This window comes from Glycine max, chromosome 2 (assembly GCF_000004515.6).
Source record: "Glycine max cultivar Williams 82 chromosome 2, Glycine_max_v4.0, whole genome shotgun sequence".
NCBI lineage: Eukaryota > Viridiplantae > Streptophyta > Magnoliopsida > Fabales > Fabaceae > Glycine > Glycine max.
Genome location: NC_016089.4, coordinates 49,494,929 through 49,519,301, shown reverse-complemented (window position 1 = coordinate 49,519,301; position 24,373 = coordinate 49,494,929). Strand labels below are relative to the sequence as shown.

General features: G+C 32.8%; 5 protein-coding genes and 1 pseudogene across 5 annotated transcripts; 3 read left to right on the top strand and 3 right to left on the bottom strand.

Moving 5' to 3' along the window:
• Positions 1-529: 529 nt before the first annotated feature.
• On the bottom strand, positions 530-1,232 carry LOC100816576 (organ-specific protein S2-like; annotated as a pseudogene).
• LOC106797108 (nicotinamide/nicotinic acid mononucleotide adenylyltransferase) lies at positions 1,200-7,840 on the top strand. Its single transcript, XM_041009741.1, is given in 6 exon segments — positions 1,200-4,879; positions 4,881-4,903; positions 5,486-5,565; positions 6,276-6,377; positions 7,402-7,460; positions 7,557-7,840. Coding segments are annotated over 6 exon segments (384 nt in total). The 5' UTR covers positions 1,200-4,787; the 3' UTR covers positions 7,585-7,840.
• Positions 7,841-11,969: 4,129 nt separating this feature from the next.
• LOC100815518 (nudix hydrolase 10) lies at positions 11,970-17,306 on the top strand. Its single transcript, XM_003518503.5, has 8 exons — positions 11,970-12,254; positions 12,960-13,025; positions 13,636-13,776; positions 13,939-14,016; positions 14,115-14,165; positions 14,273-14,307; positions 14,408-14,516; positions 15,731-17,306. The coding sequence occupies exons 1-8, from the start codon at positions 12,105-12,107 to the stop codon at positions 15,938-15,940; spliced, it is 840 nt and encodes a 279-aa protein (XP_003518551.1). The 5' UTR covers positions 11,970-12,104; the 3' UTR covers positions 15,941-17,306.
• On the top strand, positions 16,750-17,190 carry LOC102669194 (extensin-3). Its single transcript, XM_006576066.1, has one exon. It carries the CDS (start codon positions 16,750-16,752, stop codon positions 17,188-17,190), a length of 441 nt encoding a protein of 146 aa, XP_006576129.1.
• Positions 17,307-19,094: 1,788 nt separating the features above from the next.
• Positions 19,095-20,179, bottom strand: LOC100777912 (protein TIC 20-v, chloroplastic). The gene has a single exon (XM_003519583.5). It carries the CDS (start codon positions 20,036-20,038, stop codon positions 19,403-19,405), a length of 636 nt encoding a protein of 211 aa, XP_003519631.1. The 5' UTR covers positions 20,039-20,179; the 3' UTR covers positions 19,095-19,402.
• A 1,435-nt stretch (positions 20,180-21,614) lies between these two features.
• LOC100500556 (nuclear factor Y, subunit B3-like protein) lies at positions 21,615-22,352 on the bottom strand. Its single transcript, NM_001249132.2, has one exon. It carries the CDS (start codon positions 22,309-22,311, stop codon positions 21,814-21,816), a length of 498 nt encoding a protein of 165 aa, NP_001236061.2. The 5' UTR covers positions 22,312-22,352; the 3' UTR covers positions 21,615-21,813.
• Positions 22,353-24,373: the final 2,021 nt, after the last annotated feature.

The window sequence follows — 24,373 nt, the reverse complement described above, 5'->3', positions numbered from 1 at the left end:
TAAAAGCTTTTGTTTTAAGAGGAACTTTAACAGTGAAGGTTTTCCTGGTTGTTAAAGGAACATTTAAAGTGTTAAACCTTGACTTATTTTTTTTATAGCTAAATCTTAACTTATTAGGAAGTTGAAAACTCATTAAAAAAAATAAACATTTGAAAACTGTGGTAGTATATGTTCGCACAAAATAGCCACGCAAAATACGTGAGAAGGACAAAATTGTTGCATAACATGCAAGATGTAAACGGATACAATTGAGCCGTTTCTACACAGGTATACATCGAAACTTGTTATAGATGCAGTTCAAATTGGGGAACGTTATTATACATATAATTTGAATATATATATATATATATATATATTCAGCTTATACGTATAATAACTTTCAAGCTGACAAAAATATATTGTAACGTCAGTCTGCAACCTACTAAATAAATTTATTTTAGAGGATCCCCACCAAAAAAAAAATGTGGTGAAAATTGAGAAAGAGAGAAATGTATATTAAAATGCTAGTGAAGGTTTTTAAAGAAACTCATGGAGTTAATAAAGAGATTCATTCCATAGGGAGAAATTAAAAGTAGCAACCTTAATTACTGCACAATCTTAGTTGCTTAATACAGTACCTCCTTATTGCTTGATTAATACGTACTTTCATTTTCTTTTTATTATTAATTCTAACAGCTTTAGCCTTCAACCATTTTTTATGGTTTGTTCAACCATGACTTTCCGTTCCTTGAGACTGGTTTAAACTTGTGGTCAAAAGCCTTTTGCTGCTGCTGCTTCTTGGACACAACATGGGTGTGATACAAAATGATATTAGGCTTCATATCGAAGTACCTTATAAAATGATCTGCTGTTGCATCTTGTACCTGTTGATCTTGAATAAGATCTTTAATTGCTTCAGGCATGGGTTCGTCATTCATCATTTTCTTCCAATAATCCCCCAGGTCTTTTCTTGCATGGCTTAAGTTGATGTTGGCAACCTATTTATTAGTAGAGATAACATAGAAAAGTCATAAACCATAATTAGCACAAACTCAATGGTTCAAATTTTAAAACAAATGAGTTACTACTGAAAAGCTTACCAGGAGAAGCGACAAGACTACGAACAAGGCAAAGATGGGCTTCATTTCTTCTCTAAGATGTGTGCTCCTCGTTAGATGTGGCCTTTCCTTTAGTTTTAATTTATTTATTTTACTGGCCAGAGGTGGCTCGTATATATATAGAGAATGAAGAGGTTAAGATCAATGCTTAATTCTACTTTTTATCACAAATTTTTATTTTTATTTTTATTTTATTCTCAACAAATTAATTTAATGTATTTTATCTTCAACTTTTAAGAAATTTGTAATATTACTTTATGTTATTTTACTCCTAATATAATGATACTTTTTATCTCTCCCATTTTTTTTTGACAAATTTTACATTTAATTTTTTTATTTTTTTGTCAAATTTTATGTCAAACTTCTTTTTTTTTACAAATTTTACCTCCAATTTTTATATTTATTAATAAATAAAATTCAAGTATTTCTTAAAAGTTTAGAGGTAAAATGTGTCAAATTTAAAAGATAGGGACAAAATTTCTTAAAAATTTAAATATTGGGAATAAAAAATACAATTAAGTCTAAAATTAATTATGTTCTACCTTCACATCTTTATTATTTTTTTAATAATAATATACAAACACTTCATCATTTTAAACACCCTTCCAACACCATTTAATTTTTTTATCTCTTTCTTCTTATCCCATTATTAATCCAATTATACTTATATTTTTTTTTCTTTCTCTGGGTGTCAAATATCATATTGGATGTTCATCTAACATTTTTTTTTATCCTCTCAACAAGTCAAAGAACGTTCAATTGTGGACTGGCCCCTTCTAAGCTCCTGACCCAAATTCAGGATCATATAACAATTTATTGAATTTGAGATTTCCATCTTGTGTATGTTATGTGTTATTCTACCATTCATATCTTTTGAGTGTTACTTTATCTACTTAGCCCTTATGCAACTGTATATGAACATCTTTTGTTTTGAAATCCCCCACCCATGTTCACATTCATTCCTGACTGAGTTCTACTTCGCAGTTCAATTTTCGTGCGCATAATGATTGGGGACTCTTTTTTTTTTACAACAGAATGATGCCAAGGGCCCATATTATTAGCAGGGCTCTGATTGCAATTTCTGAAATGAAGCATTACTCTACTACAGCACGATTGCTAAAACAGTAAAACCTCAAGACTTTGTACAAACCCGATCATCCTTTATCCTACTTGGTTAGTAGCAGCAATGTACAAACATCTATGCCAAATTTCTACTTTCCTCATTTTGTACACTTCAAAAATCGCAAACACCATAACATGAAAAAACACGGTTCGTGTCATTTAGAACTATGACCAAAACAAAAGAATAAGCTTCCTCTGTTGTGCGTTGAAGTTGAACATGAAATTCGGTGGATTAGCTCTGTGAATGAACGACCAATATGCATAATGCATGAGTTCCTAGTTTTTAAGACCATAGAATGGTAGAGTAGCATTAGAAGTGATCACCAGAAACAATTAAAAGAATGAAAGGAATAAGTTCAGTTGATTAGTGAATTTTGATCTCGCACATAGACTGGCTGCTGGTACCGAACTCTTCTTCATCCGCCTCTGAAACAATGTCCTCAATAGTGAGAAGCAGAGGCAGGTCAGAAGAGAAGGTGAGTGTTGGCTTCACTTTCAGCACAACAAGTGGTGCAGCCACATTGTTGAGAATCTGCAGCACTCTTCTCATGGAGGGTCTCTCAGCACTATCAGGATTAGCAACACAGCTCAACCTCATCTCCTCCTCCTCAAACTCCCCATTCAACCTCTTATCAGCTGCCTCAATCACTTTCCCTTCAGAGTGAAGCCCATGTTTGGATTTGGTGAAGGTCGGTGGTTCGAGGGGTTTTGATTTAGAAGAACTAGTACGTGAATAGCTCAAGAAAACGTTGAGCAATGTGTGTTCGGTGTTGTAGTCGATCCATGCAGTGATGGTGTTGCCGCTCTTGAGGTCGAGGCGGGCATCGAACTCGACGGCGACGAAGGAGAGGGAGAGGAAGAGGAAGAAGGCGAGGCCGTCGCCGGAGGAGCCTCCAAGTTCAATCAATCGATGAAAAAGCAAGTTATTTTGTATTTTAATGGTTTCAGGTCATGGATGTTCCACTGCCACCGGATGAATTGGCTTTAGATTTGATTAATAATGAACCCTCCCCTGGAAACACGAGAAAGTATGTTCCTGTCTGTACTGTGAGTGAATTATGACATTCTTTTTCTGTATCCCATTAAACAGCAGCAAGATATGTGTAATTCTGGTGGCAACTGGTAGCTTTAATCCACCCACTTCATGCATTTACGGATGTTTTTGGTCAGTTGCGTTTATAGCTCAGATTCTTTTTTCTTTTTTTTCATTTCCTTAAGTTTACTTAATTGTTATTCTACTGCCCTGAGACATCTATACTACTTTGGCGCTTATAAAACTCAAATCTGAATAATTTTTACTCCTTCTCCTCCTCTAACAAAAAGAAATGACATCTTGAATGCAAGTTCATCCTTGAAGGTATTGATTATTGAACAATTTGGTTCTTTTCTTTTTTTGCCGTTGAGTCTAGAATAATTAAGGGAAAAAATTTAGATCTCATACATCATGTGATGACAAAAAAGGCAATGGTTGCATGACATGATAATCACTTTACTATTTACCGTGGTTTTGACATTTTATGATCAAACCATATCTTAACCATTGGTAAAATATACTCACTATAAATTATATAATAATACAGGCTTCTTTGTCTACTTGAATTAATATTATAACTATAAAAACCATATACATATAATTGGATTTGTTATTGAAAATTCTATGTTGTACATACTACGTAGATGTTCAAAAGTGTTGGGCTTGCCTGGGATCAATTCATACCGGTGTATCTTCTTGTATTGTTAGCTTCCTTGAGTTATGATCTACGAGTTTCTACTTTATAAATGAAGGTGAATGGGAGTATATATTGAATATTCCCTCTAATTCACTTCAAGTACTACTTGATGGAATTTCATTAACTTAATTTCTTGAATTATGTGCAACTTAATTTTTAATTTCATTTATTTTCTGCTAGTCTGATTTTTTGTAAAATAAAATAAAATAAAATTTGTGGATGTTATCCTTAGAGCTTGCAAGAGATGCGTTGAATTCAAATGGCTACTGCATAATTGGAGGTTACTTGTCTCCTGTGAATGATGCATACAAGAAAAAGGTATGAAGTTGTCAAGCAAAAATGGAAAAAGATTCTTCATATATTATATCCATACATGTGAGTCTGTAAAACTTGTTAGCAAAATAAATGATTAAATAAGGTAAAACATATGCTTGGCATGTGGAAAACACTGGAACACTTAACTCAGTAAATTTACTTTTTTTTTCAGCTAAGAGATCAAACGCTATGATTCTATTCATGAAATTATGATTTTTATTAATCAAGTGATGCTATTAGTTTCACTGCCACATGTTGGTCTAATTGTATTTTGCTTGTATGTTTATATAGGGCCTAATATCTGCTGAACATCGAATTCAATTATATCAATTAGCCTGCAAAATTTCAGATTTTGTAATGGTTGATCCATAATTTTCTATCAGCTAGATTACATGTCTTCCTATTTTCTGTGCATGTTAGTAAGTTTCATTATCCATAGATTTGAATTTGAGAGACAGTGCTTTGATGCCATGTGTGTTGTGAGAAATATTTGGCTCTCTGGCTAACCTATTTTATTAATATTATGCATTTTTTATCTGGCTATAAACTGCTGCAGGCAAGTCAGAGCACATATCAACGCATTTTAACTGTTCTCTCCAGAGTCCACAATTCTGTTTGAGTCAGGGTTGGTATCTAGAGGTATGCTCAACAAACAAGCCTTCAATGAAATCAAATTACTCTAGTTGCCATTTCAAATTGCTCCCCTGCCCCATCTTAAAATTCAAAATAAAGGAAGAAGTGACATTGACACCGGCTCTCTTAATCTCTTTTAAGAATGAAATACTAGTCATGTGAATGCTAATCCGTACTGCTGAGCTTTAAAAAAATGTGGTGCTAAGGATTCAGTGAATCAGTGTTGGGAATACTTTGTGATTTAAATGATTAATATATGGATTTTAATGCTTGGACATGTTTTCCTGTCTCTGGAATTAGGTGGTCAATTGACTCTAGTATTTTGTGGGAATTTCTTAGTGCTATATGGATGCATGATTAGATGAGCAATTTGGTTCCGTATGGTGCTAAAGCCTTCAAAAGTCATCTATCATCTATCTTATATATAATATGTTCCTTGACTTAAATGTGATTTAGTCTAAAAGGAGCATTAATAGTTCCCTTCCCTTCATTAAATAAAAAGGCCGTGCTAGATTTTCATTTCTTTCTATACATGTTTTTTACAATGTTGTAACAATACAATAATTTGCTTTGTATTGATTAGTGTAGAATCCTTTAAGGTCATGCTTCTCTGTGGTTCTGATCTCCTTCATTCTTTTGGCATTCCTGGATTCTGGATTCCTGACCAGGTACTATAATGAAAAAATCTAATTTTTTTTTTTATCATAGATTAGTTTCACATAGAGTTATTTGACGATTCTTGGAAAAAAAAACCTCGTCCTACCTAATAATTTTAGTAAACCAACCTTAAATGGTTGTGGAATTCAAAGTCAGAGGAATTATATTGATTTTATGTTTTTATTGTTAGAATTAACAAGCTTATTGAGTCAACTATTCTTATTTCTCCCCACATAGATACAAGGCATGGGTGGAATATAGATTAGGAGTTTCAAACTAATGAATTGGATAAATTTTTTGAATTGAAATGGATAATCATTAATCCATTTATGATCCATTAAAAATGTACTACAAAAATCTAATCCATCCATAACTTATTTCATAAAAAAAAAGGGTCCAATCCATCCATTATATTTTATTTTTCTAAAACAAAGTTTAATATTTATACACATTCTTACACCCAAATACCATAGAATCCAATATTTGTCTCATAAAGACAAACGGTTCATTGTCTATCCAATAGCAAATGGTGATCCAATTCAACTAATCTATTAAGTTTTATTTTTATAATTGAATAGATTGATTGGTTGATTTATACGTGATGGATTGGACGGTTAGTGGATAAACAGATTGAATTTCCACATATGTTAATGAATACTGGTTTGCCATAGGTTGTGGAAACAATGAACTATAATTTTGTTATTGACTTATTGTACTTTAGGTTAAAACTATATGCAAAGATTATAGAGTAGTCTGCATTCGCAGAGAAGGACAAGATGTAGAGAAGACTATATCTAAAGATGAAATTCTGAATGAGAATAAGGTATATCACATTTCAAGCTTGTCATTTTTTCCTATATGTGTTTAAAATGGGTTAAATTAGTTATATGGTCCTCTAATTTATTTTTTAGATTTAATTGGATCTTCTAATTTTTTTTATTCAATTTGATCCTCTAATTTTTAAATCGATTTAATTCAGTTTTTAAGTCTAAACGATAAGAAATCACACTTTATGATAGTTCAAAATCGTCACTAAATGATTTTAAACTGTCACAAAATACATAGTTTTTACAAAAAAATGAATCAATTCTAAAAATTGGAAGATCAAATTGAACTAAAAAAACACTAGAGGACCAAATCGAATTGTTTTTAAAAATTAGATGACCAAATTAAATTAAAAAAAATAAAGGACTAAATTAAACCTAAATAATAAATTAAAAGACTAAAAAACTAAATTAACCTTTAAAATGAAATGTGGCTTATGAATTTTGGACATTTTTAAATTTCTATTTATTGTGCATGTGTATTTGACCAAATTAAGGTCAAATTACAGACCAACTGATGAAATCCTTCTGTGATGTCCCATATACATAGGTGTGTTGATGTTCGATCAACACGGGAATTTTAAATTTAATGATTAAAATTTATTACCTTTGTGTTTGTATATGTGTGTGCTAGCGCACGTGTTGTGACTGGTTAGAATTGATTAATTCCCTCTCAACCTTGATTACTGATTAGCTTTTAACCATGGACACTCTTGCTTGAGGTGTGGGAGTGTGAGACGTGTGCTGCAATAACACCACCTTGACATTTTGTTTGACATGTGCCAGATACTACTTATTAAGTGTACCCTGGACCTTCCTGTATGACTTGGATACTTGAACCACGATACCTTCATATAGTACTATATAAACTATAAAATATATTTTTTCGAATATTCAGTAATGAAACAAAATTTCTGGGACCAAACTTTGTCTTAGCGTTTTGCTATGATATGATTTTGAATTAGAATGAATTGCTTTGCTACTCATCTTTTATGCATAGGTAAATTTTCCACTATTTTTTAGGATAATATCAAAGTTGTGGATGAACTTGTTCCAAATCAAATCAGCTCAACCAGAGTAAGGTAATGCTATGGACCTTGTTTACTTTCAAGAGTTATAGGACGATAATTTTTAAAAAGAGAGACGTTCAGTTTTCTTGTATTTTTCACTAATTTCAGGGATTGCATGCAAGAGGACTATCTATAAAATACCTTACTGCGGATGAAGTGATTGATTATGTCAGAGAGCAACAATTATACTTGAACTTAAATGATAAATGATTACTAGTGTTTTCCATTACATTCTGTAGACATGGGTGTTTGCAAGAGCCATTGCACTATCTGAGCCAGTTTTCAATAAACAGATTATTTGTGTTGTAAATTTGCAGATAAATAAACATTGCATAATTTATGTAATCGAATTGCAAATACTCTATAGTATTATTGAAGTTGCTCACTCTAAATTTGTTGGAATCACAAATGAGTGAAATAGTCTTGCAATATAGATAGGAATTGATAAGTTAAGCAACATTTAAATGCGAAACCTAATGCCTTTAAGATTTTGAGTCAGGTGTAGTATTAAGTTCATTTTTATGTAGTTTATTTGTCAAGGGTTGATGGAGATCTTCGTAATATGTTTGCGTAAAAAAAAATGAGCCAAGGATATTCTCGATTGTAACCTTGAGATACTTTAGTTGTTTTCAATAGAAAGTTAGAAACTTTTTTTTAGGCAACTTTAAATATGACAAAACAGCACACTTTTTTTTTACACAATGACAGAAAAGCTAAAAACAAAATATATAAAAGAGGATGTTGTAGCATGTATGTCTCTTATGTATAGCCCAGATATTGAACCACAAAATGCAATCCATAACCATTGATCATTGTTGTACTTCTGCCAAATACATCTCATCAATTCCCGAAGGAGTTGTCACGATTAAAGCAAGCAGCAGGGTGATCACAGTAAACATTGACACTGCTGCTGCTAGAACCATCACCACCCATAATTGTCTCCATTGTTGGGTTTGGAACTATGGGAGGGATCACAGCTGAGAAAACACCAAGAAAAGAAGTTGTTATGCATGGTGCAAAAGCATGTGATATTGTTCAAACTTTACCATGCATGAACACTTTTTTCAATTAAAAATGGGAAGATCAAAATAGAAAAATCATGATATTTTAGGAAAACGTACAGTTCGACATGAATAATTTATGTAGCTCATGTATTTTCCTGGTGCAAACAAGAGAAAACCATAAGATTCTAGACTTGCAAACAACTCATGTGTAACGAATACAAAAGATGACTCGCACCAAACTTAAGTTCAAGGATATGATTATAATGTAAATGTAATAAGAGGACGAGGACAAGTTTATGCAGGTATATACATATATACTATGATGAGTAGTGCATTCAGAGACATATATGTGATATATAAATGCACCATCTCAATTCTCAGGACTGCGAATGTAACCGCATAAATTTGTGTGAATGTAACGCCAGTCAACGATGCTTTGTAGATAAACCCAAGAGAGTTGAGCTCATACAAGCAAAAATGGTACCATGCACGTTGTTTATTTGTCTATATCCCTTTAGCCTGACATGCTATAAACATATCCAAGGTGGCAAATTCTGTCTTAAACCTCTCACTTGAGGGAACTCGTGCTTTACACTTTCAAATTTCTTTTTTCTACCTTCTAATGGGGCGTACCATAAACCCAAGAGAAGAATCGAAAATTACGAATGTTTGTTCTATTTTTTTCTAAAATAATATATTACCTTTTTTTAGCTCGCTAATTACTTTAATTAGAAATCACCATTCGGCCAGATATAAAAAGGAAAAATGTTAGAAGAAAAGGATAAAAAATCAAAAGAAAAAAAAAATTCATACATATACGTTAAGGGAGATCGATCTGAAATGTAACAATCTATGAATTTCTTAATATCATACATAATATAAAAGTAAAAAAAGAAAAGAAAAAGACAATGTGAGTGTTAGGATTACTTTATTTTATTTTTTAAAAAAAAGAAATAGTATTTTCTTTTCATAAAAAAAAAAATTCTCAAGTTCAGTATCAAACATTCGAAAAATAAAAAATACGTGTGCATATCCCCCTTTTTCCATCAACGACTCCAATAGCATAAGCGGAAAAAGAAAAATATATTACACACAGAATAAGCAGTCGTGGCCCAGAGATTCTTCAGGGAAAAAATGAAGAAAAAAAAATAATGAATAAGAGATATAAAATTACCGAAATTGACAATAAAAGAATAAAAAATGAAACGATAACTATTTTAGAAAATTATCTAATCCAGTATATAGATATATTCCTATAGCATTCGAGATCATGTTTACACATTACATATGAGAAGTAAAATCGAAAAACAATCTAACTAATTCGTATTTTTTGGTGTACTTACCAGAGATTGATTTTTCGCACTGAGCATGATGAAAGAAAGAATTTCCATGTTCCATGTCTCCCTAAACAAAAGAATAAAAGGTTGAATCTTATCTTTTAATTTGCTACTTGAAAGGAACTGGTATTGCTGAGTTGAATATATAAAGGAGAAAAGCATATCGGATAGTAGTGTGATGGTTGTTAAAAATAAGGGATGTAAAATGTTCTCGATTTTTAAGAATAATTTATTGTGATGACTAAAAAATTATTGTATCATAATTATAGAATTGATCAATTAAAAAAAGTCAATAAATTGATTAAGTTGGCATTTTATTTTGTTTTTTCTAAAATGTAACACTAAATAACTGCTTTTTATTAGCTTCCTCACAAATCTACAAAATTCACGAGTTATTATTATCTTATTAAACATTAATATTTATTTTGTAAACAAGTTTTTTTTTTTTTTTGTCAATCAACAAGTTTTTTCTGAGTTATAAAGCTTAGTCATGTATGTGGAGTGCAAAAAGGCCTGCTTATATTTCGGCTCAATACTCTTTTTGAGCAATTACTAAATCCACCCCCAAATTAGTTTACCCCTTTTCCATTTTTTCTCTCTTAAAAGTAACACTTTCTGAAAATAAGTTTTTTTTAACACATTTCTGAAAATCTATTTCCAGAAAGGGACATTCTTGGTCAAGATAATCAGGAAGGAGGTTTGCTTAGCAATCTCCCTTTTTTGTGATGGTTGGGCATGGTGAGCCCAATGAGTTAGTACAATAGTACTCCAGGCTGTCTAAGATGATATTAATCCTTTTTTTCTCTCCTTAAAAGTTAAAACAATATATTTCCATCTCTACCTCCCCTTTTTTTAGGACGTTATTCATCTCGCTAAAATTTTGATGATAGATTTGTTTATAAATAATCTTGAAAACTCTTTTTTTATCTAACCTAGAAAAGAAAGAAGGGTTTTTTTTTTTTTAAATAAGTTATTTCGATAGATATTCTTTCTTCTTCTAAAAGTATATGATTTGTTTTTAATTACACTAATCCCTTATTGAAAGGCATTTATAATTCAAATATGAATAATGAAATATTTATCCTTGGTTAACTTGGGGGTATAGGGTTGCCAAAGATATATATTGACATAGTTTTAAAGATTACAAATTACATATACGAATGAGAGTTATGATAGATGAAATTAATGAAACTCTGAACGTGAAACACCCCTTAAGTCAAGTCGAAACTTGTGAGTCGTGAGGCACGTATTATTGCACTGTAAAGGTTTAATTGGACAATCAACTTTCTGCCTATCAAAAAAGGGAAAAACAAAATCTTGTTCATACGTGCCCGCACAGCATTCAACAATATATGCGCATATATACCCTACCTAAGAAATCCGTGTATTCCAATTGTACTATCAATTATAATTAAACAGGGAGACATACACTAATTATGCAAACTATACTCACTTTATATAATAGTGTATTTGAGGTGATATAATTTTAATCGTACAGTACGGATAAGTTAATTATTGATCACTTAAACTAAACTTTTTTCTAGAAACACATGACAATTTCTCGCATTTCCATTGGAACACCATGTCAGCATGACTTCATAGAGAACTCACACCAGAGTTGCGCATTCCATGGCCTGTGTTTGTGGTTAGATAGTTAATTATAATGAATAATGACATATTAATACTTTATGGTTTTAATTTATAACTATTAATAAAAAAAAATATCTCATTAGATGTATATATTTCTTATTTTTAATATATAATTATTTTTAGTTTTTTTTAAACCTTCAAAATACAATTATTATCACTTTTCTTAAAATACTGTTATCACCATTTTCTTTGACTGCTTTTCTATTTTTAGATAAATACAGAGCACCAAATGTTTCTCTTTCACTTTTTTAAAAGAATATGATCGAAAGAGAAGAATGATCACGACTTCGATCACTTTTTTAATAAAAAGTAGTATTTTAATAAATTAACATTTTACGGATAAAAAAAATTATGATTTTAAAAACTTAATTAATAGTATTCATTTTTTTCTCTCTAGCATTATATTAGTTATTATACTTGTATTATTTTATTTTATTTTTTGGGTGTCAACTAGGATTTGGCTTCTGCCCATCATTTTGCATTATAAATTGCAATCTTGTGCACACCACTTCCCAACTTCCATTGATTAGTTCTACCCTCCTATGCTTTGAAACTTTAGCCTCTTGAATCCCTCCCTAGCTATAACTCTGCAGTTAAATCTTCTTTGTGACGCTTATCATTAACATTTCTCTTTTGTTATAGTTAATATTTATTCAGTTGAGCCAATGTCAATCTCAGCAAGTTCAGGGGATTTTGAGATTCTCCCTGCCACAGATGATGCCCATGGAGGAGTCATTATAGATTTGAAGGAGCCAATGGACTCTGAAATTTTTGTTACTTTGCTTAGAACGTCGCTCTCACAATGGAAGAAACAGGTAACGATATATATATATATATATATATATATATATATATATATATATATATATATATATATATATATGTATATATAATTTTAAATTAAATTAATGTATTCGCACTTCATTAAGATTAAGGTTCACAAAATAAAATATTAATTCACTTGGTGTAACTACGTATTCTTCTCTTCTTACAGTATACAATTTCACTTACTTTGTTTTTATAAATTTTTCTTAAGATTCATTGATCCTTTCTTCCAACCCCTTCCCCTTTGGATAAGTCATATCTTCCCGTGAAAGCCTTAGCCTCCAGCACCGATTACAGAATCACCACCACTCTATCAGCAAATTTTATAATTAAGGAGAGATAAAGGGGGAGACCAGTGAAGGAGGGAACCACCACGTGTGAAACCATGAACTATTATTGTATCATTTTTTAGATGCTCCATATACTTGCAATCAGAACAAGATGTTTTATATAATTATATTCAATTTCAGCATTTTATTTTTTCTTTGAATTTGAAAAACAGATCATGTAATATCTGCGCACTATAATCAGCTTACTAAGAAAGACTGGTTCAGCCGGAAAATTGTGAAAAACTTTTATCTAGATAGTATCAAAATTTATGATGAATTTGAATAAGTATATTATCCAAATTATTTGTAAAGAAACCATAACATTAATCCTAATCTCCTATATATTAATTATAATATATGTTGCAGGAGAAATGCGGTGTTTGGATCAAGTTACCTACAGCACTAGTTAATCTTGTTGAAACTGCAGTTAAGGTAATCTTTCCTGTTTTTGTCAGGTTTAATTACTTTAAACCTTGTACAAAGACAGCAAGGTATCTATTCATGCTACAAGATTGCTTTAATTATCTGATTTTAATAACTGTAAACCTTGTTATTAAAAAAAAGATTGTTTTAATTAAATTATCTAATTTTTAAAATCCAAATGGAAATGTTTGTCACATATCTTATAGAAGCCACATATTATAGATTGGATCACGCATGTTAGTTTTCACAATTAAATATGAAATTTAATTTAATAAAACTATTCAGTTTTTAAATTTTTATTTATTTAATTTAATTTCTGAAATTTATATTAAATTGATTCACTTCATCAATATAAGAAGATGTCTTAATTTGTTGAAAAAAATCCAAGTCTACCAATTAGATATAAAACAAAGATAAAGTATATAAATAAAGAACAATTTAAATAACTTTTTAAATTGGATTAAATTTAAATTGATATTCTAAGATAATATAGAGTGAAATCACAATGGAAATAGATGGAATTGAGAGAAAATATTTTCAGAAAATATGTTATCCCATCTTTGTTAGTTATATAAATTTTTTTTAATGTATATATATATATATATATTGGTGCATGCAGGAGGGTTTCGGTTACCACCATGCTGAACCAAACTATCTAATGCTAGTTTATTGGATTATTCCTGAAACAAGCTGCACAATCCCTCCAAATGCATCCCACCGTGTAAGGGTCGGTGGTCTTGTCTTAAATGATAACAAAGAGGTTCGTTCAAAAGAACAACAATTAATATATGGTTAATTCCTTCCTTATTAATTGATTCAGCCCGCGTTTGCTTTCAACTAGTAGTCCTGGTTTCATTTTACAACTTTAATTATTTTTCCTCTCTTTTTTTTTCTTTTCTTTCTTTTTTTTGGAGGGCTTTAGGTGCTTGTAGTCCAGGAAAAAAGAGGTATATTCCATGAAACTGGCCTTTGGAAGATACCTACCGGAATAGTTGAAGCGGTATGAACATTTTCAAAGAAAATTTCCTCCCCACGCATTGGAAAAAAAAAATTCCAATTTGGTTAATTAGAACTATGAAATTAACATGGTAATTTCAGGGTGAGGAGCTTTCAGCCGCAGTTGTTAGAGAAGCAAAAGAAGAGACAGGAGTAAGTGTATAAGTAAAATGTTGCAATGTTGCATTTCTATTTATATTTGTCGTTGAATGTCCTCTATTATGTTGTATTGGTATAACTCAACTTTGTTCTTTGTTCAGATTGATACAGAATTTGTGGAATTACTGGCATTCAGGTCTCAATTTTCTTCCTGAAATTTACTTAAAATGTGCCTTTCCTTCTTTTCCTCTTATTTCAATTTTGTTTTAACCTGCTCATGTTAATGAGATTTGCAGGCACGCACATAATTCATTCTTTGGGAAATCAGAACTATATTTCCTTTGCATGTTGCGTCCTCTTTCTACTGACATCAAAAAGCAAGATTTGGAAATTGATGCTGCCAAGGTATACTTTTGTTTCTCAATACATCGTGTCATTCTTTAATTTGGTTTGGATGTAAAGATGTCATGTCACAAATGATGAATGAGCTAGGATCATCTCCATCTGTAATAGTAGAATATACTCACTAATTAACTTCCTTCTATATATTGCCATATATCTGAGTCATGTTTTCCTTATGAATGAGTTTAACAAAGTTTATCATGTAACAAAGCAGTTCGTTCTCATCATCCAACAAATGATATTTTCCAAGGATAAGCCCAGATCACATAAGAAGTGACATATGACAAGACACATATATGAAACATCCTACTTTAAGACTACTACTATTTTCTGACAGATAAGACAAGAGCGACACATATATATATCTACCTAGCATGTTAATGCGCATGCTAGCTCTCTTCAATAAAGTTCAATGGCACATGCACTTCGAAATTTTTAAATCTTAACTGAAAATACAAACAAAAAATGACTTTCAATATTGCCTTCTGGTGCGTGAACATGAAGTGTGTGTACATAATATGATAGAAAGTACGTTGGATTACTCTGCTAAATAAGATCATTACGAGACGTATATATTAATTGCGATCAAAATTTTTACAAGCATTATATGACCACAATCCACATGTGATTATTTTGTCCCACATTCTTTAACCCATAAAGCAACACATAATTATCTCGTACGTAGTTGAAAATGACCATGCAACTCATAAGAATGATGTGGGTTCTTGAATAATTAATACATGCGCATACGTTAGAGGATTCTATTTGTTTGCAATTTTTCTACATTTATAAGCTTGCAATTCCTGAAGCCTCAGCTATCATATTAATAGTTCATACCCTTTTCTCTGGAGAACTTAGATCCTAATCCTATATGAATATATGCTGATTGATGATACCCTTCACTCGGAAAGAGATCTTATAACAGGAAGCTAGTTGACCAATTAACTTTTCACTATATTGCTGTATCTGAGTCATGTTTTCCTTGCGAATGTAATTGGTAATCATCTTGTAATTTTTTTTAATAGAGAATTTATATTTGTACATAATTATATATATATATAAAATAAAATAAGGAGATGAGATGGTTAAAGTGATGGGTAAAATTATAAAAAAAAATGTTATATAAATTTGTTGTATAAAAATATAACTTTTTTAACTATATATTCAATCCCTTTTTTACTTCATTTCTTTTTATGTATTTCTTCCTTTTGTCACAGTGGATGCCGTTTGAGGAATATGCTGCCCGTCCTATTACAGAACCCTTCAAGTATGAAATTGAGTTATGCTTAGCAAAGTTAGAAAGGAGCTATGCTGGATTCTCTCCACGACCTATCTCATCATATTACAAGGAGGAATTGAGTTATCTATATTTAAATAGCCATGACTTGGACAAATCTTCGAAATCATTCGAGGTCTTTAGGTCTTAGCTAGACAAAAGTTGAATGATATCGGTTTCTCACTAATGAGATGCTAATTAGCTGCACGTTCTTTTTTCATGCTTAGGCACAGGCTCTTATGACTGGTTTGAGAGGGGGAAAAATATTTTGTTTATTTGGATAAAAAAAATTAAAAATTCAAAGTTTTCTCAAGAAATTTTGTTTCATTTTAAAAAAAAAATCATCTTACAATTTTCTTTGTTACAAGCGAACCAAAGGTTTTGAAGATGGTTGAAAAAAATATAGTGATTTTTTACCCCAAATCTTCATTGTGCAATAAATTTCTCTAGTGAAAAGAAGCATTTCCGTGATAAAGCTTGTTCAGCTTTTAGAGTCATCATTGTAATGAACTCCATTATTAATGATAGTGCAACATTTATCAATGATGAAAAAGGCAAGTTCTAAGAAGAAAGAAAACGCACCTTTAATTAAAGAAAGAGAAAGCAGAAGTGAAAAAAAAAGGTTGAAAATTTTAACGATCCGTTACCACAGAGACTAATGCAAAGTGAAGGACATTTGTGTGTGTTACTTCAATACCATGATGACAGATGTGCTGCCATGCGGCACCATATCCTGTGTGTAGAAGAAAAGGAGGCGAAAGATCCAAGACTGTATTAAAACAGGTGCTGGTCGCAAATGAAAACATCCAAATCTAGAACACTCTTTTCCTTATAAAGCTTTTGTCATCTCATCATTGCAATCCCCATTATCTCCCAGCTCCCCACTCCCTTCCTTCTTGCTTCTTCATATAAATGAATTTATAGTCTGAAGTAAGTAAAACATTAAAGTTGATAGAAAAAATGTTTGGAGCAAAGTTTCTAGCAATTTTAGTTGTAAACCTTTGGTTATCAAAGTCCAATTTTAATTTTGAAGCTTATGGGGATGCAGTAGTTGATGTGATCCCAACCCCAACTTCTTGTGAGAACTGTCAGGTCACTCCACCACTTCCTGGTTATCCTTCTTATGGAGCTCCGCCACCACCTTCTGGCTACTCTATATATGGTGCTCCACCACCACCACACAAGGCAGGCCAATCTAAGTGCCCTCCTGCTGCAGGTGTTCAGTGTTGTACCCCTCCTGCACCTTACACTTATGGTTATGGACCTCCAAATACTTATTATGCGCCTCCTAATCCTTACACCTATGTGCCTTATGGGAAAGGACAAGGCCCTGCTTCTATGGTTCTGCCAATTCTAGTCCCCCTCATCATGCTTTTCTCTTCCTTTATTTTTCTAGTCTGAATTTGGCTGCTTTTTGTATTTTATCGTCCTAGAGCGCTTGAAAAAATTAAGGATCATTTTAGATTGGACATCACATGTTATGTATAATATCCTGTTGTAATATATTCAGTTGTGCAGCTCCATGTGGTATATACCATGGCACGATCCTCTCCAATTTCAATATCCATTCCCTTATCCAAGCTCATGTTAAGAATTACACCAATTATAGTCAAGTTTAATGGGCGATGAGAGGAAAATACACAGCTAATTGTAGCACCAAACTAGCACGATAAATGGAATTTTTTTTTTGGTAGAGATAAATGGGATTTCACACATTCCCAAGCACTAAACGTGCACAAAATTGAAGATTTTGCATTGAACGGGATTTCAATGCTTATTCAAACACACCCTTAGTTTGTCAAATTTGTGCCTGTTGATTCCAGTAATTCAAGCAGGCATGTGATCGTGTCTACCAAGAGGCAACAGGAAAAACGTGAAGAGGCGTGTTAAGTTGAAATGGTTTTCCTTACAGTCTTCATATCACAAAAAATAGGTAATTTCTTCAGCAAATCCAGTGCCCTTGTACAACTCTGAACCAGAGCAAGTTATGTCATTCTAACTAAGCGATGAACAGAAATAAATAAAATCATTACACATGAGAAAGCCTGCTTTTAAATGTTATATGAAGGGTATATCTTTTAATCCAGGGCATTACAACAAAATAGCAATTTTTTTAGATTGTTCCCGAGTGAGTTAAACAGAGTTGTTGACAAGGGTCCAACACCTAAGAGCATTTTTTAAGAACAGAGACCACAAAATGAGTATTGTATAGCTAACAAGGTACTATATATGAGGTCATGCAAAGAACATCTGGAAACAGCTTTGTTGATGATGCTACATCGTCAACTTGGATAGGTAGCCGGATACCTATATAATGAAAGGAGTATTCTAAAAGTAGAATAACATCAACTTGGGACATTTTGAACCTATTTGAGACAACAGATTGATAAATAATGAAGAGAGTATAACAATGCAAATATGAAATCCCAATTGCTTTTTAAAGTGGATACTGAAACCAAAGACAAAACTACTCTAGAAGTAATTAATGCCACATCAGAGAACAGAGATGGATTGGACACAGGAATTCATCAAAGGAGGAAGTTAAATATGAGGGAATGGATCCTCTCATGTTGAATTTCACAAATCCATTTCATGTGAAAAAATTGTATCTATCTTTCACTCCCTCTCTTCTTAAATGTACATAAATTTTAATTTTAATATAGCCCCACATATTTAATTTCTATGAAGAAGGATATAGACACAATTTTTACATGAAATGATCACGTGAAAATTTAACATGAGAGGATCCATTCCCTAAATATGAAGCTAACAGTTAACATATTGACATCCTGTTATCCTTTGATTTCACACTGAAATTACAATGGATACGAAGCCATCTGCCATCGTTACTATGGGTCATCAATCCAGCCCTCCTAAACTTGAGAAGAGACATGGACTTCAACATCCACACATCGAATTTATACTGTAGGTAACACCTTAGATGCAATATGAACATTGATTAAACATCTTTAGAATTATCCTAGTCCAACAACCTGAGAATTGACACCATCTTGTATCTCAGAAAAGCTTGTCATCCATTAACCAATTCCGGTCATAAACATTAAAAGAATAGTAACCACTTGCACATTCAACTCAGGCTCATACTCCATCATGACCACTCTACATTTATAGAAAAAGATAATAACTTTAGCAGATTAACCCTATCTGTGTTTCCTCTCCCCGTTACACATAACCATTATAGAAAAACACCACTCTGAAGTCTGAACACTTAGAATAGCTCATACTAAAACCTAAAAACATAAGAACAAAGAAGAGAAGATAACTGATTGTAGGATTGTTAAACATACAAGAAATTAATATGTCTATGTGTGAAACATTACAACTCAAATCCATAACCATTCAGTAAATCCAGAGAGATCTACCATTGAATTCAATCAACAATGGAGAAAGGGAAGTTTCGGATCATCTTACGATAATTCAATCATGAATTAGAAAGACATACTAGAATCCAGCAATGTAAGAAACAAGTAAAATCCGTTTTGCAGAAACTATCTAAGATAGTAACTATTAAGGAAGTGAAAATGCAACTTTTCCGCTACCTAGGCTGAAGTTGCTTGCTATACAATTAAATTACCAATAACGGATTGTTGATTCAAAGAACTTGCCTATCAGCTGCCTCGGCAACAATGGGTAATCTGGGGATTTGACCCAGCAAGCAAGAAGAAGAACCATAAATCAAGCACACCAAGAGGAACAAGAACACAGTGCTATCCAAACTCATAATCAAATCCAATCCCAACCCATCTTTGGGATTAAACCCTCTTTCAAGGAGGTCAGGGAAAATCAAGAGCACATCAAGGACAACGGCTTGCATAGTGTTGAACCTCACATACTTACTGAAATTGGGGTTTCTCACCACAACAAAATAAAGGGTCAAAAACACAAGGAACCCATTAAAAGGGAAGCTCTTGAAGACTCTTATTGCAGGAACCAATGGTTGAACAATGGCTTGAACAGGGTAGAACTGTGTGATTACATATTTTCCATACTGTATGCCATCAAAGAAAGGGTAAAAGTAGCAAAGTGCTGAAATCAAACGGTCAGGAACATCAGCAGAGTCACTGCCATTGGATTTGGCCACTATGAGGCTTCTCAGTTGGTGGGGTTTTCTCAATTTCTTAGGAAGAATGCTTAGAGTGAGAAGAGAGGAGGAATGAAGAAAAGTGGATTGAAGTGGCTTCTGTGAGAAGGTAAATGCTGCGGGGCAGAGGAAGGAGGAGGAAGCCATGTTTCAAACAAAGATTCGATTTTGGATGCTGTATGTTTGCCGAATGGGGAGAGAAGATGAGGAGGGAGAAGAAGGACAAGGAGATAGATAACATCACACTCTTTCTTCTTTCAACAACAACTACAAAAAATATCTTTTGCTTGGCTTGGTGAAAGAAAATTAAAAATATCTTTTTTCCTTGGACAATAAACCTTTACTTTAAATGATTTTTTGAACAATACACCTAAACTTTATATTATAAAATGAACATACAACTTTATTTAAATGTCGTTACGAATAAATTGAAATAATGTAAGAATAGTTTATAAAAATGACAAATGAAAAAAATTATTTGCACATTGCCACCAATATTACTTCTTTTCTTTTTTTCTTAATTTGTTAAAGTCGCCTTTACTATATACAATATTGATAGATATAATTATAGATTCACGGTAACAAATAATAAATTATTAGAGTTTTACATGATTCCATTGCCCAGATGGTATAGTTGTGGGCTGGCTTGGCTTGTACAAACATCGAAGCCTACATTGCTTACAATCGGGATTTGCTATTTCCACTCCCCCTTGATACTGATACACTTTCCTTTCTATTTTTTTCTTCTCAAAGATACCCTAACAATTAATCTTGTATTTTTGCACTCCCCCATTTTGTAATTCTTTCTGCCTCTGCACCAGTCAACCGTGCACAATCCTAGCGTTCCAATGTTCGATCACAAGGAATACAAAAATTGCCTTGGCAGCATTAATCTACATTTTCTCCTTTCTATCTTTATTGCTCTCTATATCTTTTCTCCTCTGCTTTGAAACCCTAGTGGTGTATGTGAGTTTGCACCTTCCTAAGTGGCAATGACAATGGCATACAATAAAACAGTTGTTTCACTTTTTTCGATTTACCAGATCTCGGCAATCGCAAATACATGTATGTTCTATTTGATTCTACAATTGTAATACTCTTTCTGGTATTAATGGCGACGCCATACAACGCAAAATGTGTTTCATATTATCTATGCTGCCTTTTAGCTTTTTCGAAAATGGCTAATAGGGGAATGCTTTTTTTTTTTTTTTTGAAGAGGACATTTTTGAAAAACAAATTGAGAAGGGGAGTGTCTAAGCAAAGATGAAAAGAATGGACATACCAACTGTCCAAAAATAATTCAGAAGGCCCAAAGAAAAACAAAGCTTCAGATGAAGAAAACACGAGCCCTTCCCCCATCTTTTGTGAGATTTTAATATACATGTACAAAATTGTAAATTTTCATCGGTCATCAACTAATTAAAAATTATTATCAATACGACTTTTAAATAATTATTGTAAAATTAATAAATTTTAAATTTTATGATTAAATGACCGAATAAAAGTGCAATGTGAGTGCATAGTATGTACTATTATTTATTCATTTTACTGCTAAGTCAATCAGGAAATATGGATTGGATTTTCTCTTTAGGTTGAAATCATAGAACATATATTGATAGATTTCTGTATCAAGTTACTGGTTGTGTGCGCTACATGATATTTGATGGTTTCAGCTTATATTGTTGCAGATAAAAAGAAAATAGAGATGATTATGAACGGGGAAGAAAAAGGAATATTTGAGAATTTGCATTGGATGTAAATAATAGATGAGGAGGAAGAGTGAGTATAGGTATGATAGAGAGAAACAGTAACAAGTAACAAGACTAACCAACCCAGTGATCTTGCAAAGGTTGAGTGGAGAAGAGAGTTTAATTAAATAATATAATATAAAAAGTCTAGGGAGTGGCGAATAGAGGAGCACGTCATCTGGGTCTACCAGGGGCAGGATAAGTGGGCCCAGGCACTTGATGATGGTAGGCAGGGGAGCCGTACACGTGTCCCTGATGATAGGAGGAGGCGGAGGCCGAGTCCTTAGAAGAGTCGCGGGCGGCCACGGTCTTCTCTCCCTCCATCTCGCGGAAGCGCTGGAGGTAAATCTTCAGAGGCTCCACGTACTCTTCGAATCCCAGGGTTGTCATGGCCCAGAGAAGATCGTCGCCGTTGATGGTCTTGCGCTTCTCCCTCTGGCACTTGTCCGACGCCTCACCCGTTATGAAGCTGATGAACTCCGACACGCATTCCTGCACCGTCTCCTTCGCGTCCTTCGAGATCTTCGCGTTCGCCGGCAAGGCCTTCTTCATGATCCTGCTCACGTTCGCTATGGGGAGAAACCGGTCCTGTTCCCGAGGCGACAACTCGCTCAAGTTTCCACTGTTTCCCGCGTTCTGCGCCCCTCCCGAGTCGTTGTCCGACTCAGCCATCTTCACAATCAATCCAGGAATCTTCTTCTTCTGCCTTCACTAGCAGTGTCCGTTGGATCTCTCTGCTTAATATTCCTTTATCTGCTTCCCACGTGGAACCTTCTGTGCCGTTGTTTCTCGATAAGTCTCTGCTTTCACGGACTCCTTTCTCACCATTGGATTGCCTCACTCATTATTCATCTTCACCGTTGCTTTCGTATCTGCTACATTCTCCGCTTCCTCACGTCTAATATTTTTATATTTATAACTACTTTTTTATGCATACCCATTTTAATTTAGGGTTTAAGATTCACTCATTAATAATTAAACGATAATTGTGATTTCAAAATCTAATTTTAAGTGTAACGCATTACTCTCGTCATGCATGAATCTTAATACGGGGGTTTTGTTTATGAAAGGGTGTGACTAGATGTGTCGGTGTTGGCAATGCCACAGTGAGTCTTTTGAGTTTTAAGGCCTCCTCCTGTCCGGTGTCCATACCACAACCAAACGCTATCATAAATGATTAGATGTGAATAATTAAGCAATTGTAGGGCACAAGACGTGGAATCAATATAGTTTGATCATCGTTGCTTTTCTTCCTTTTCAAGTAAATTTGATCTTCAATATCTATTTCCGTATAAACGTATATGGCATATCATAGTAATGCTGCTGGTGTTACACTAAGAATGGGAAGCTTACTGTGCAAGTACGTACGAACAAGTGTGACATTCCCAAATGATTGTCTTATTGGCAATTTGGCATTAAGCACGTTGGGTATTTCTTCCATGCTATAGGCTATAACTCAAAACGTTTTTTTTTTGAAATATTATAATAATTTTATAAATATTTTTTATATACATATAGGCATACCAATCATCCTCTTTCCTTTTACCCAAAGGAAAGTATATATAGGCATAAGAGAGACATGGTGCAATGTCATTATTTCTATCTCTTTTCATATTATGCATTCATTCCCACCTTAATTTTATAAATTCAATTTCTCTATCCCTCTTTTTTTTATTTTTAACATATAATTCATTGCACCCTAACAAATATTTAGATTTTTTTTAACTGCAAATATTAACGATTTTTCATGTGACGAACTTGGCATTATCCATCTTGAGCTAGAAAAATATTGAGCTTCCCAAAAATATATAAAGCAAGAAGGTACAATCAAATTGTATCTCTTGTATTTAAAAGAAATGCTTATCCAAGTACTTATATCTTTTTTTAAGATATAGATACCGTTAAATGACAACCTCGTACAACAAACTGAATCAATTAACAATTGCCCCATAACTTGCATTAACGATGAAGAAGAAAATGTCCCAACAATGACCTCCAAAGAGATAATAGTTAATTGTTGGTCATCTAACTTGTGATACAATAGGTCAAACAAGAGGTGCAGAACAATGAGTTATATATATCTAATATTCACATCTCCCACCCACCCACCCACGGACACTCGTACAATAATTTAATCATCTGGAGACATAGGCCTTTCAAGTAAGAAAATGGGTGGCACTAGTTTAGTTATAGTCAGTGGTCACATATACATATGGTGACTTTGCATGCATGTAGGCATCCACTAAAATAAACATTAATTGTTAGGGGTGCTAAGTGGGTCACCGACCCATGCATCATTGCTTTAATTTCTATTATTGATGTGATGTCCTTTACCTTGTTTTGTTTCGTTTTAATTGTTCAACTCTTTTGTTTTCTTACGCGTATATTTTTTTAGGGATACCAAAAACTAGAAGATGTCAAATTCAGTTGAGTTTTAAATGTTTTAGCTCGTGTGAAGTCTTTATTATACGTCCATATGTAGTGGTAATATTTAAAAAGTAACTCGTGTCATACTGTTTTTTAACATTAAAAAATTATTTTAAGTTAATGAATTTAAAATTAGTTCTAAAGTCAACAAATTTACTATAATGGTAATTAATGACGAGGTAACAGTATAAAAAATGCATATCCTTTTTTTCTCAAATAAAAATAGCTATTGCATTTTTTATATAATTTAACATTGTATAATGTTATTTTTTAAGATGCGCATTTAAATTAGAAAGGACTTTTTCCA